This window comes from Lycorma delicatula, chromosome 3 (assembly GCF_047948215.1).
Source record: "Lycorma delicatula isolate Av1 chromosome 3, ASM4794821v1, whole genome shotgun sequence".
Classification (NCBI taxonomy): Eukaryota; Metazoa; Arthropoda; class Insecta; order Hemiptera; family Fulgoridae; genus Lycorma; species Lycorma delicatula.
In genome coordinates, this window is record NC_134457.1 from 125,867,962 (window position 1) to 125,881,767 (window position 13,806).

Sequence of the window (13,806 nt, forward strand, 5' to 3'; positions counted from 1 at the left end):
ACAAACTTGGATTTCAATGATTAGCCTACATCTTTTTTCATGAATTCATTTTTATTTTTTTATTCATTTATTTTCGTAAACACTATTGAAGAAAAAATAAATTGTAGCAAAATTCTAATTATTCAATTAAATAGCCTGTTTTTGTAGTAATGAAATTCATTTTTTAGTGTTGCTGAAGTTTTAGTCTTAAGTTTTTTCCTTAACTGCTTTTTACGAGTTCTCAAAGGGTCACAACAGAACTGTCCATACAGGTGACTGAATTTTGACAAAAACATTTTTCATGCTATTTACAAACACTAGTGACACATCTGAATTAACATGTAAAAACGTTGTTGGTTTTCATTACTAAATTAACAAATTTTAACGAGTTCTTTTGGCATTGTATCAAACACTGTTTTATGACACTCTTCATTCACATAAATTCCAATGGAACATTGTTCTTTCATTGTTTTTTGTGAAATTACTTGAAAATAATGTAAAAAATTAACTCATTTTATAATCTGCAAATATATTGTTAAGTAAAACTAATTTATTTAATAACACTTCCACACACAGGATGAAATTTGAGACACTCGGTAAAGATGTGAACAGGTCACACTGACTAATGTCAGACTGTCAGTCTGTAATTGCAAAGCTAAACGATGCAACAAACAAAAATGAGAGCATGTTGCAACATGAATTTTCCTGACGACTGGAAATGACTTCAAACCTCTGTTATAACATGAATACTGCAGTTGAATGTGAACAAGTCTATTTCAACCATAGTAATAAGTATAAAAATATGAAAGTGCCAAGAAGACAAGAACCCCTTGGAGAACTTATTTTGAGAGTCAAAATGGTATCACTTTTAACAGTTTTTCATGTTTTTTGAGAGGTTATAATGTTTTTATTAGTACAATACACAATTTTTTTTTTTTATTTGTCATAAACATCTACAAAAACCACTACATTGTGCAAATTTGAGATTTTTATCACCAGCCCCATCAGAGTTATTTGAAGCCAAAATTTGAATTTTTTAAAGATTATTTCAAAAATTCTTAAAAATTTATGGGTAAGCATATCACCATTAATGTTATTTATAGTAAAACTACTAACATATAACTATATATCAAAAAAATAATTCAAACTGTGTTTGTACCAGCACCTCTTCAAAAAAATTACTAAAAGTGAAATTTCACCATTTTCATGTTCAACTTCATGATTTTCTCATAGAAAGAAGAGAGATAGGTAAATAAACCACTTGACCAATCTTTTTACCTTGAGAAAATATGAATAAATTGTTTCTGTTTCATTCTTCCAGGACCAATAGGTTTTTTAGTTATGATTTTTTCCGTAAACACTTACCCTCACAAAAGTAGATGTGCACACTGTAACCTTAAAAAAAAAAAAAAAAAATAGTTTAAGGTCCTGAGACCTGTAGGAAACAAGTGGGTAGGTAATTTTCAATGGTTTTTTGAATTGGTCAAGCAACCACACCCTTGGATCACTTCAAATGGATTGATCCTTGTGAAAAAAAAGCAATCAAAATCTTTTATACAGAGAATAAATCATCTTTATATTGAACTCCTACAATAAATTAGTTAACACATAATAAACACTTTTAAACCTTTTTCAGTTTAACGGCTGATAGAGAAAAATCGGTAAAATTCATCACTTTCAGAAAGCAGTAAGTAATCCAAAATCATTTTTCATAAGTATATGTATGATCCCTAGGAAACATAGTTAATTATTTATAAAATAACAAGGTAAGAAAAGCTGAAGCTTATTCATAACCATATTTAGAAAGATTAGAAGAGATTAAAATCAGTACTTAATACAAATCAGTGAAAATTCCATTTTCATCACACGAGGAAAAAAGTTTATGGCGGAAAATTAAAAAAAAAAATAGCTTGAGACTACATTAAACAAAATCTTTAATGCAGTTAATATGAGACCATAATCCCCAAAACTCTCAATTCTGCTTAATTAATTTTATAGAGTTTTTCCCAAATAACAACAGATTCTAAGAAGCAAATAAAACAATGAATTACTGCACATACACCAGAGATTTTCTATAAATTTTATTTTTTAACTTGAAAAAACCACTAAAACCTCATTATTGGAAATATTGATTTTTATATTCTACTGTCCACACAATTAAGTTTATAACAAAAAAATTCATACAATAAAAAGCTTTAAACAAAAGGCATTTGCTTAGAGTTTTATCGTTAACATGCGATACATACTATGGACCGACCAGATCAATAACATATACACACGCGTAGAAAAAAAATGCTAATTCTAAAAAAATCCAAAGAAAAGAATGGAATGTTATAAAACATCCCAACTTAATGTTACAAAATTCCCTAACACTTGCCTATAGACAAACAGAAGCTAAAATGTTTTATCTAATTTGTATTATGTTTTTTAAAGTGTATTATTAGATTTATTCAGTATTCTTCAATCATTATTGATATTTGCTTTTTAATTTGAATTTTCAGCATTAAATTTATTCATTACATAAAATTTAATTTTATGAAAAATATTAAAAGTATTATTTTTATCTATAAGATGAATAAGTAAAAAAAAGGAATACAAAATTACATAATTGAGGGATAGATAGAATATAAGTTTGAAATAGGATTAAATCATATGGATATTTTTTGAGACTCAAACCTATGTGCACACTTCAAAGGGTTAAACTGAGCCACTCACACTGTCTAAATTTGTCTGACAGACTGCACAATGATATATTTGGCAACTGCACCCTCAGGTAATACATTACAAAGTAGAAAATGCAAAAAGAAAAAAAATATAACTTAAAGTATCTTTTTTTCATATACCTTCAATCTTGATGCCTGATGAAATGCTGAAGCACCACCATAAGCTATTCCTATTTTTAATATTGAACCCATGGAAAATTTTCTAGCTTCATCGTATATTTGGATGGCTAACTCTCTAGTAGGACACACTATGATGACTTGAGGCTGACATTCATAACCACCTTCCCCAATATCACCAGGATCACCTAGAAGTGTGTTTATTATTGGAAGTAAAAATGCTGCCTAGAGGAAAAAATTTTTAAAATTAATATTGATCTCACAGCATACAAATTATAACCTTAAAATAATTCAGTAAATAAGATCCATCAAATGTTTGCCTTACACCATTGAAAAACTAAAATTAATTTTAATGTTATAATTTTTCTTACACTCTACAAATTTATTCTTACATCCTACTTGTCTTGTGTCTTACTCTTTATCTTTACAAAGTTAGCGGGTAGGTAGCACATTAACTTTGGAAAGGGATACATATTCTACAAGTATCTATGTTATTTCAATTATCAAAGAATATAAAATAACTACTTGAAAATGAACCGTTACTCAAAATCCTGAACTACTGACAATAGACAAAGTTCAAAATAAGATTGACCAGTACCACCAAATTTTAAAAACATTGGCTGTTTCAGGAAATCCTAATTTACATGTGTGAATACCTAACGAAAGAATGACAAGAATTTTTAGAATCTATTTACTGGCCAATTTTTTTAAACTACTCTAATATAAAACAATTCTGTATAAAAATCTAAAAAAAAAAAACAAAACTACTTTTTTATTTATCTAAAATTTCTCAACACATATGATTCCGTAATTATAAGAGGCTGAAGTCGCTGTATAGTATTTACAGTAGCACTCTGTTTTTTATTTTTAGCATCCCCTATTTTTAGAGCAACCTGCTCTAAAAAAACAAAAGACTTTTTGCGCAAAAAAGTTATGGTAACTATTTTTTGGGATGGGATGCATGTGGGGAATAATTTTCATTGATTGACTCAAAAAGAGTGAACAATAAATGGTGAATATTATGTGACCCTATTGCAGTACCTAAGCGATGAAATTAAGGAAAAACGACTGCATTTGGCAAAAAAAAAAGCTTTTCCATCAAGACAATGCTCCAGTTCACACTTGTCATTGCGATGGCTAAACTAATGCATTAAAATTTGAATTGCTCCAATACCTTCCATATTCACCTGATCTTGGCTTCTAGTGACTATCATTTATTTCCTAGCTTAAAAAAAAAATGGTTTTGAGGGAAGAAATTTTTGACCAATAATGATATTATTATTGCCGCCGTAGATTGTTGCTCAAGGAGTATAGCAAAGTCCTATAAGGAGTATAAGTCCTATTAAGCTTGGTTTTTCTGACCTCTTTTCTTCAATTTAAAATAAATTGATCGTTGTTCAGTTATTATTTAATCATTGTTAAATATAATTGACTTTTTTTTAGTTTTACTGGCAGTAACTGCTATGGTCATTAGCCCAAAATATTTTTAAATATTTTGATAAATCGACGTACCAAAATGGCCTAAGTGCACTTGGAACACTGGGCTATGTGAATAGACCTTAATAGTGACTGTGTTGAAAAAAAATAGCATATTCAACCTAGAAATGAGAACTAAAGATGGCCAACCATTGTGTACCCACAATGTCTTCCTTATTTTTGTGCCCAATCATACCTCAATGATGGGATGTGATGGGATGGGATAGTATAGTATACTATCCTATCCTATCACTGGTGTTGGCTTTTGGTAGCCAGATTTAAGCACATTATTCAAAACAAACTCTTTTGGGACGTTCACTTTAAAATGCAATGTATTGTGGTTTACTTTCCACAGACATCTGAAGATTTTAAAATCATATTTTTAAGTATATTCTTAGTATAGTACGCTATCCCATCTTATATAGATTTTATGCACATAAATAATGGAAATTCTGACAATGGCTTTAATTGTTAATTATATTTTAGGTGAATTACAAAAATTTCATTTTCATCTTTAGTGGTCTAACAAAGTAGTAGTTTTTTTAAAAATGAGATGTAACAATAAATGAGAAGAATAAAAATTATATTATTAATCATATTGCTTACCTGATGTTTGAATTTTCAAGTATCTAGTAAAAATGATAATTCAAAGCAAAATCTTAAACATAATATTCTAATAGAAACAAATGCATAAAATAGCAAAAATATCTTACAGTTTTTCCAGAACCAGTCTGCGCACAAGCCATAAGATCTCTTCCCGCCATAATTGCTGGGATTGAATACTTCTGCACAGGCGTTGGCTTTCGGTACCCAGATTTAAGCACATTATTCAAAACAAACTCTCTGAGACCTGCACATTGAAATGATTCAATGTGTTGTGGTTTATTCTCCCCGGACATCTGAAAATTTTAAAATCATATGTTTAAAAATACATTTTTAAATAAAATTTTTCAAAATTTAATCTATCGATTGTGTCTGAAGTCATAATATAAAATATTTATAATAAAATAAAAAATTAATTTCATTAATTACTATTCACCACCTAAAAGATACTGATTAGGTTCTGGGAAGGACTGTAAATTTCATTTCTATCAACCTTATGGTTTTGACACACAAGAATGTATCTGGGAGTAACATCCTGGAAATTGAAGGATATGAAGTAAATTGCCAAGTATTAAAAAAAAAACCTCCGATCAAGTAACTTTTGTTTTGGTCATTTTTTTTTTATTGTGTGTAGTTTATGAGAAAATCACCTGTGGTGATTAAAATGAAATACAGTGTATGTATAATAGTAAGTCACTGCAGCAATTATCACCCATAGGTTAAGAAAAATGGAAAATTGTGAAATGAAGGTAAATGCCAGCCATAGAAATGCCAACAAAATTTTAAAATTACATGTGTACAATGTATATAACATTTTCATACACATTCACCTTGTTTTTATAAAACAAGTGAATGTGTCCTCTATCAAGATGCAGAACCTGGTTACATAAAATATTATTTATTCAAGTTACCACTGATTAGAACTTTGCTTAACTAAGTATAATCTTACTAATTATTTTTTAGGACATACAATTATTTAATACAGTCTCATTAATGAATCAATTTAAAAAAAAATACCACAATACTATATAAAAATAGCAATATTTAGCTGTTATTTCTATTTAAAAAAAATTTGTTTTTATTTTAAATTTTATAATTAGACAAGCCTACGATGGTTGTGTTTTTTAGTTTTTGATAATTCATTCTTATGTATTTTTTAGTGCTGAATCCAAAACTAACCTTCAATTTTTTCAATCACATGTGGATTTTTCACAAATCGCAAATTTCAAAAAGTTGAAAGATTGTGAAATGTGACAATAAAATAGATATAATTTTTTTTCCAATAATAAATATTAAATATTCATTTTTTTTTTAATTCTATGGATTATTATAGCTAAACAGTTGAGTGATCTTTAGAGGAGGACAAGGGAGGGGGTCACTGACCACTTAATTTCTAACAAAATTTATCACAAAATAAGACAACTTCTATTATAGGGCATTTTTATGAGGTGCGTCATGCCTTTGGAAACCACTCCTCCTCTTCGCCCAGTCTTAATGATGAAGTATGTAAAATACTTACTATTCTATTAAATGTGTCAAGAAGTTTTTTTGGACAGCTTATAATTTGCTTCGTGCTTTTCCTTCTATGTTCTCTATAGGGTTCATCTCAGTGTAACATCCAGCAATAAACTGTCATCATTATAGTAGTCCAGTTTCCTTGATATCTCCTTTACATTTATTTCATGTCCTGATAAAATTTTTCAACAACTGATTTGAAGTTCAGATCCTTCTTATTACCCAGCAACTTGGTTATTATGTCTTAAAGGCTCTTGTTCAGGCTTCTTGTTCTGCAACTTCCATTTGTTTCTCAAAATTACAATCTCTGAGAAGTTTTCTAATATCACGACCATTAAAGACACCCTCTTTTAGTCTGGTGGTTGATAAGACTGGAAATTGTCACAAATGTATTTAAAACATTTACCTTCTTTTCGTAAGGCTTTGACAAATTGTTTCATGAAGCCCAACTTGATATGCAAAGATGGAAAGAGAACTTTATTAGAATCTACGAGAGCTTTTCTCAGCGCATATTTTTTGTTTCAGGTTCTAATGAACCTCTTTTTGGCCAATCTTTCTTTATCAACTGATTTTCTCTACCTCTGGAAGAAAATCTTTTTCTTTGTACCTGAACCAGGAAAATGAGGTGCCAGTTGCTAGCAGGTTCTTCTTTTTAAGCCTCCAATCAAGCAATTCTGAATTTATTTTGGTCAGATACAAGTCTCAAACAAAATCATTTAGTTCTTGACTGATGCACAGCTATCTATGGGTTCATACTCCTCTAGGTTCTCTTTATTTAAATCACTTGTGGAACTGTCAATTTCAGGTAACTTTTCTGGTGGAATTGGCACTGGACCAAGAGAAACAGAGCGTAAAGCAGATGGCATGTTTGGATAGATGATTCTTTTTTTATTCTTCAAATTGAAACTGTGAGGACCAGTCAAACAAAAGTAAAAATCATTAGTGTGATTTCGTGAGTTCCAATGGTCCTTCAATACATGTGTAACACAAACATAGTGGTTGTGCCCAACTTTTGTCATGATCTATTTTCACTCCAAAATACGTGAGGTACAATTCTCAAACAAAACTTATTTTATTTCTTTTTTGCCTTTTCAATATTAACTCACTACAGATGTAACAAAAAGAAACTGCAGAATTTTAGCAGCCTCTTGAGCAATTTTGAGAATAGAAAGTTTGCTTAATGGGCTGAAAATAAACTTTCCACCAACAAACTGGTTTGATCATGGAGGATGGAAAAAAACTGTATTTACGCATACTGATGGTTGAAACAGAACTGACAGTAGTTGCACGGTGCATGAGTGGCACAGATAGCTGCCAATAAACACGTTACATCTTATCACCCAAGCTATCCCACTCTCATCTTTAACCCCCCTGCACACCTCTTCAGACCACTCAATTGTTTAGCTATACAAATGCTTAGTGTATAAGCAAAAAAAAAAAATCTCATGTGGACAGCACACGACTTCCTTGTACGCCTATTAAATTACATTACACATCTTTTTAAAATGAAAATTACATAAAATTTTATTCCATTAATTTCTGATTTTTTTATTTTTATTATTGAATTATTATTTATTGCAAATATATTTTTACAATCAGGGGGTTAATAATTATTAATAAATCAATATATTTAAATTTAAAAAAAGAATTCAAATATTTCATTAATTAAAATCTTATTTGGCTATAACTCTGGAACCAATGGAAGTTAAGTACCACTTATGATATATCGAAAAGCTCTCAATGAGGGCTCTTATTACTGCAGAAGAAAAAATTCAAATTTTTGGATTTTGGTCTTTTTTGGACACTTTTGGTACAGTTGATTGCAATCAAAAGGGAAGGTGTACAAATAGTTGTTATAACAGCCCTAAATCCAAAATTTCAACATCAACAGCTAATCGTTTTTGAGTTACGTGAGATACATTCGTATTTACAGACAACACGCCAAAACTAGTCAAAATGAATGAATAAGTAACCAGGGATGGTCAAAATCGACATTTCCATTGAAATTTGAAAAACAAAATTTTTCACCATCACAATACATCCTTTACTTCAAACAAGGAAGTAAAAATCATCTTATGTCTATTTTACAGTATAACACATTTTCACAATTTTTCAACTTTTTACAAATTTTGAAATTTTCATTTTGTGAAAATTCCTGACACGATGGAAAAAAGTGAAGGTTATTTTCAGATACAGTGCTAAAAAACACCAAGGAATCAATTACCAAAAGTTAAAAAACGTTCTATTTAGCAGGGTTGTATTATTGGTGAAGAGTTGAATTATATTGTTAATATTTTACATTAATTTTACAAACTGGTTGGAGTTACATTTACAAAAAAAAAATATTTGAATGATATGCAAAAATCACTATTTGCTGTAAAAAAAGTTTTGATTAATTGCTCAACAAATTTCATAATTAATAATCATTTTTAAAAATTTAGATTTCTGAGGTACTAACAGGTGGCTAAGAAACTGATTGTCAGATTATCCCGAAAAAAGTTTTTAAAATTTTCAAAATTAAGACTGAAGAGGTACGTGTTGTCATAGTGGAGCAAACAGACAAACAATTACACAAATTAGTGAAAAATTTGAAAAAGATTGAATAACTCTTGTAAAAAACAAAACCTCACTACTTCTCAACTTACCATAACTTTAATGCTATCATATTTATCGAAATTTATTCCTGCTGTTACACCTTGTTCAAATAACTCATCACTACACTCTCGTTCTGGTGGTATGTATCTTTCTCTTGGTTTTTCTTTTTCTACAAAAAGAAAATACTCAACAGTATATAGAATAAGTATAATGCAAAAGCTTATAGAATTAATTATCAATAATAAAAGACAGATACATAGGATTTTAACAAATAACTACAATTTTGCATAGATATCAGAAATACAATTTCACTTTAAAAAAATATTATAAATATTGTTATCATATTTATCCTATGATAAAGTATAGCGAAGAATAATTATTCAGGAATCAAAACTGAGAGAAAACATTGAGAAAATTTTCCAATAAAATTTATTTATTACTAATAAAGTCAAGAATGCACAGGCAGTTCTATTACAAGTTAACATTTTCAAAATGAATAATATAATAATAAATAATGTTATATATTAAATATACATTTACTGAATCAAACTTTTCTGAACACTTACTACTCATTTTAAAGAATTCACCTTAATAAAATTTTGTTTATTATGTTTAAACAAAAACATGCATCCAAAAATTAACACATATTCTTTATTTTAATTCCTACAGTTAACAGAAAACATTCAATTGCCAGCACAAGTTACTTCAAAGAACAAGAATTTCAAGCAAAAATGCTGATTTAAATAAAAGTTATGTAATACATGATACATATTTTATAAATAGATTATGCTTTGCTTTAGATAGAACAGATATTATGGGCTACAGATATTAGGCTATTTAACAATTCACTTTTTAACTATTTAAACAGAAAGAATGAATATCCATTTCATGTAGTTCTGAATCTGAAGTATGTGCCATTAACTGTTAACAAAATTTAATATGTCTGACGTCTGACATGTTAAGCGGAATGTGGTAAAATTAACGCATTTTGCTACAAAATTAGTCTCTCATTTTTTAATATTCTATAATGACTCTCAAACCAGTAGTCACTACTACCCTTGTCATCAACACGTTTAGTATTGAATCATTAATTTCATACTCAGTAAGTGTGCTAGTAATACAAGGTGTGACTGGAAACGTTTTTAAGATAGTTGCCACCCCTTGCTCAAAAGAAGGGAGTGGAATGGGTATGAACCAGCAACAAAGGCACAATCACTGCAATGAACGAGTCCAAATTCACCACGACCGAAAAAGCGTGACAAAGTCGGTAGAATGTGAAGACAATGCAGGTGATTTTCTTCGATTCTATAAGTATCATGGTATTGGGAATTTACCACTAAGGGACAGACAATCATCCAGGAGTATGTATAAGTATCTTTCAGCATTTGAGCGAAAACGTGCCACAGAAAAGGCCTGCACTCTCACAAGACAATAATTGGGTCCCCCACCCCAAGGCACCATCTCAGCATGTGTTCTCAATCATGGAAGTTTTAGCCAAATTCGATATTACTGTTTCACAACCCCCTTATTTAGCCCCTACTGTCTTCTACATGTTTCCCAAACTGAAAGGGAACCGATTTGACTCAATTGAATATATCCAGAAAAATACAAGAGAATTCTTAACACTATTAAGAACAAAAATTTTCCTCCAAAAGTGGAAACATCATTGGAGTTGTCATGTGTTCAGTCAGAAGGGGACTTCTCTGAAGATGATCTATCACAATAGCCTGTAAGAATTGCCATTCAAAATTACAAGCCCAGTTTTACAATTTTCCAAACACACCCCGTACAAATTTTAACTAATACGGCACTCATAGAATATAAGCAAATCATATCCTCTGTTGATAAAATATTTGGCACTGCAGATTGCAAATAGATAGGTGTAGGCAGGTAAATACATAACGATATATATATCCTGCTAAAAACAAAAAATACAATATCAACGGTACTCTCACATTTAGATCCATCAGTATAAATATTACCTGATCCATGTTGCAAATTCATCAATAAAACATTTTGCTGTAGACAGGATTTTATATCAATAAATACAAAACCTTGTTAAAAGTAAATATAGCAAAGTTGAAATAAATATAAGTCAAATATATTTACAACTAAATTATGCCTTCTTTTTAAATAATAAACAGAATAACTGTGATCAATTATTATTATACCACTGTAACAAGTTTCTATTTATTCTTAAATTTGTTCAATATTTATAAAACTTGAATTTAGTAAACTCAACTTATTATCAACAATCAAGATTATGAATATAATTAGTTTATAGGTGATATTCTACAATCACAAGTAAACACATCCAAAAATCACAGTAAGAATATTTAGATTAATGCATAAGTGTTCTATTATCTATATCAAAAAAATATATACACGTTACATTGTGTAAAGTGTAATGTAATGAAATACAATACATAAGTTACAGCATTTTACACGAGTATAAATTAAAAAAATATTTAACATGATAAATATAACATACCATTATCACCCCCACCATCACCATTTCCTCTTCCACCTTTACCACCTCCTCTTCCACCATCCCTACTACCCCTTCCTCCTCTAAATCCACTCTTCCTGGCATCACCACCATTCAATTGATAGTCAGCATCATCAAACTGCCCGTTACTGACACCATCTCTATCTCTGTCACCACGCACTCCTCTTGGACCCCCACGGCCACCCCTACCACCTCTTCCCCCTTGCCTATTCCCATTATCACTACCTCCAAAGTCTCTGCCACCAGTGTCAAAATGTGATTCTTGGAATGTACTAGTATCATCATCGTCCCAATCATTATCATGAGCTATAAATCCTCGTCCCTTTCCAGTACTCTTCCCAATGCCTGGCTGCTGTAATAATAAAAAAATGAACTTGTATATCACTAAAATAAATTCAAGATAATAAATATCTGAATACTAAGAAATTAAATAATGAAAACCCATCCAAAATGTTCATATATAAAAAGCAATCTTGCTAATATTTCCCAATGTCAATATTCCAAATAATTATTTAGTTTTTACAATCTCCAATTTTATTTTTACAAAAGGAATAATGCTAACACACCATCAGTGACAAAATCTTATGGGTACATGACTAAATCAAACACACAAAAAAATATATATCATTTTATATAACAAAAGTTTGACAAACTATCCTTTAAACTGTTATTCTCACCACATGGCAACTTGACCTAAAATGGAATATATCATTTAAATGAATGAACAGTTAAAATTTAATTAATGCCATCAAAACAAATCAACTGTCTAGAGACATTTCTATCAGTATGTTTACTCAACTTACTATCGCCTTTGTACAGATTCTTCCAAACATGACCACCTACCTACCATAATTCACAACATTTTAACAATCAAAGTAACTAATTCATGGAAGCACAATCCCCACGCCTTCCTCTAACACTGAAGGTTTCACACAAAAATCATTCCTATATCTAACTTCAATCAAACTATGCCCTGGATCATACTTGATTGAGTCTTTTATACCCCAAAAATACTATTCTCATATCAATAAGACAATGATGATCAAAACTGTAATTTTGCCCTGCAATTCAATTTACTCAAATTCCTTTTGAGTTACGACAAAATCAAGAAACAAATTTAATTAACTTTTAATGAAAACATACCCTGCCCCTCTCTCTGCTCTAGTCTGCTTTGAGGAGCAAGGTCAACGCATACACCCTTCCATCCCAGAATTCTCAACATATCATTCTCATCAGCAAATAAATATCTAACAGCAAATACTTCAGCTAATCAGGGCTCAATGCCAAAACTTATCTTGGTGAAGGAAGCACCCAGATGGGCTCCTAGCCACACACATTGCTATTCTATCTAGACATCCATAGTAGCATTAGACCCCTCAGTAATACTCCACAGGGCTAAAATTTATTTTAATTTAATTTTTTTGTAACTATGTTCCATTTCCTTTCTGTTTTCTAATTAACTTACAGATCAAAACCAGAATTGAACCTCACAAGCTCTCTTGTCCTCATACGTTTTTATTTTTTTTTTACAATGAGAGGTCATTTAGGCATCTCCGGATGTTGTTCAGTCATTTGAATCATGACAGAAGTAATGATAAAAACTACTTTGGTACATTCAGCTTCATACCTGGGACAGTCATATAAGACATGCACATCATAAATGGCCCTACACTCTGGACACGTCTGAATTAACAAAACCAAATCTGGCCAACCTATCTGTAAAAGAACAATGTCCAGAAAGAATTTGTGAAATATGCCAATTAGGGAAATCCATTTAACAAAACCTGCATACTCCTCACATCAGGAAAAATATCATGAGTGTAACAGCCATTACATGGTTCAGTCCATCTGAGCTGCAATAAATGGAAACCTTGGCTATCTATTTCTTTTATGCGCCCAGAGGTAAGCTGGCCTTACCTCTACTTTCTTGGCATCAGTCAAGTCAGTTTTCCTTGAGCTCATTCACAAGGATATTAATGGGGCTAGTAGTGATAGTGATGATTCTGATGAATTAGTTTGTGAAGAAAATATGATAGAATATATTGATACCAGTATTCAAAACATAACCTCAAACATTAGTATGCCATCTAATATCGTTGTTATTGAAGTACCTACTAATAATCACTTCTTTTGTTAAATTAGATTACAATGATTAACTATCTTTTTCTTCTCTAAACATAATTCAGCACATACAAATTTTGGACATATTACCAAAAAAACCTAGGCCTATCTCAACTGGTAATAACAGTAAGCTTATTCTTTCTTTTTCCTGTTTAGCCTCCGGTAACT

At 30.4% G+C, this 13,806-nt stretch overlaps 1 protein-coding gene across 3 annotated transcripts in view; it reads right to left on the reverse strand.

Annotated features, from left to right (window-relative positions):
* vas (ATP-dependent RNA helicase vasa) overlaps positions 1 to 13,806 on the reverse strand; it is a 77,167-nt gene that overhangs the window by 45,008 nt on the left and 18,353 nt on the right. For all 3 annotated transcript variants that reach the window (XR_012755749.1, XM_075360517.1, XM_075360516.1), the window contains 4 exons: positions 11,500 to 11,869; positions 9,059 to 9,177; positions 5,009 to 5,194; positions 2,823 to 3,044 (listed from right to left, as the gene is read on the reverse strand). Coding sequence is in view for 2 of the 3 variants with exons in the window: in XM_075360517.1 (XP_075216632.1) it covers positions 2,823 to 3,044; positions 5,009 to 5,194; positions 9,059 to 9,177; positions 11,500 to 11,869 (897 nt within the window). In the remaining variant the exon portion in view is untranslated. The remainder of the gene's footprint in view (positions 1 to 2,822; positions 3,045 to 5,008; positions 5,195 to 9,058; positions 9,178 to 11,499; positions 11,870 to 13,806) is intronic.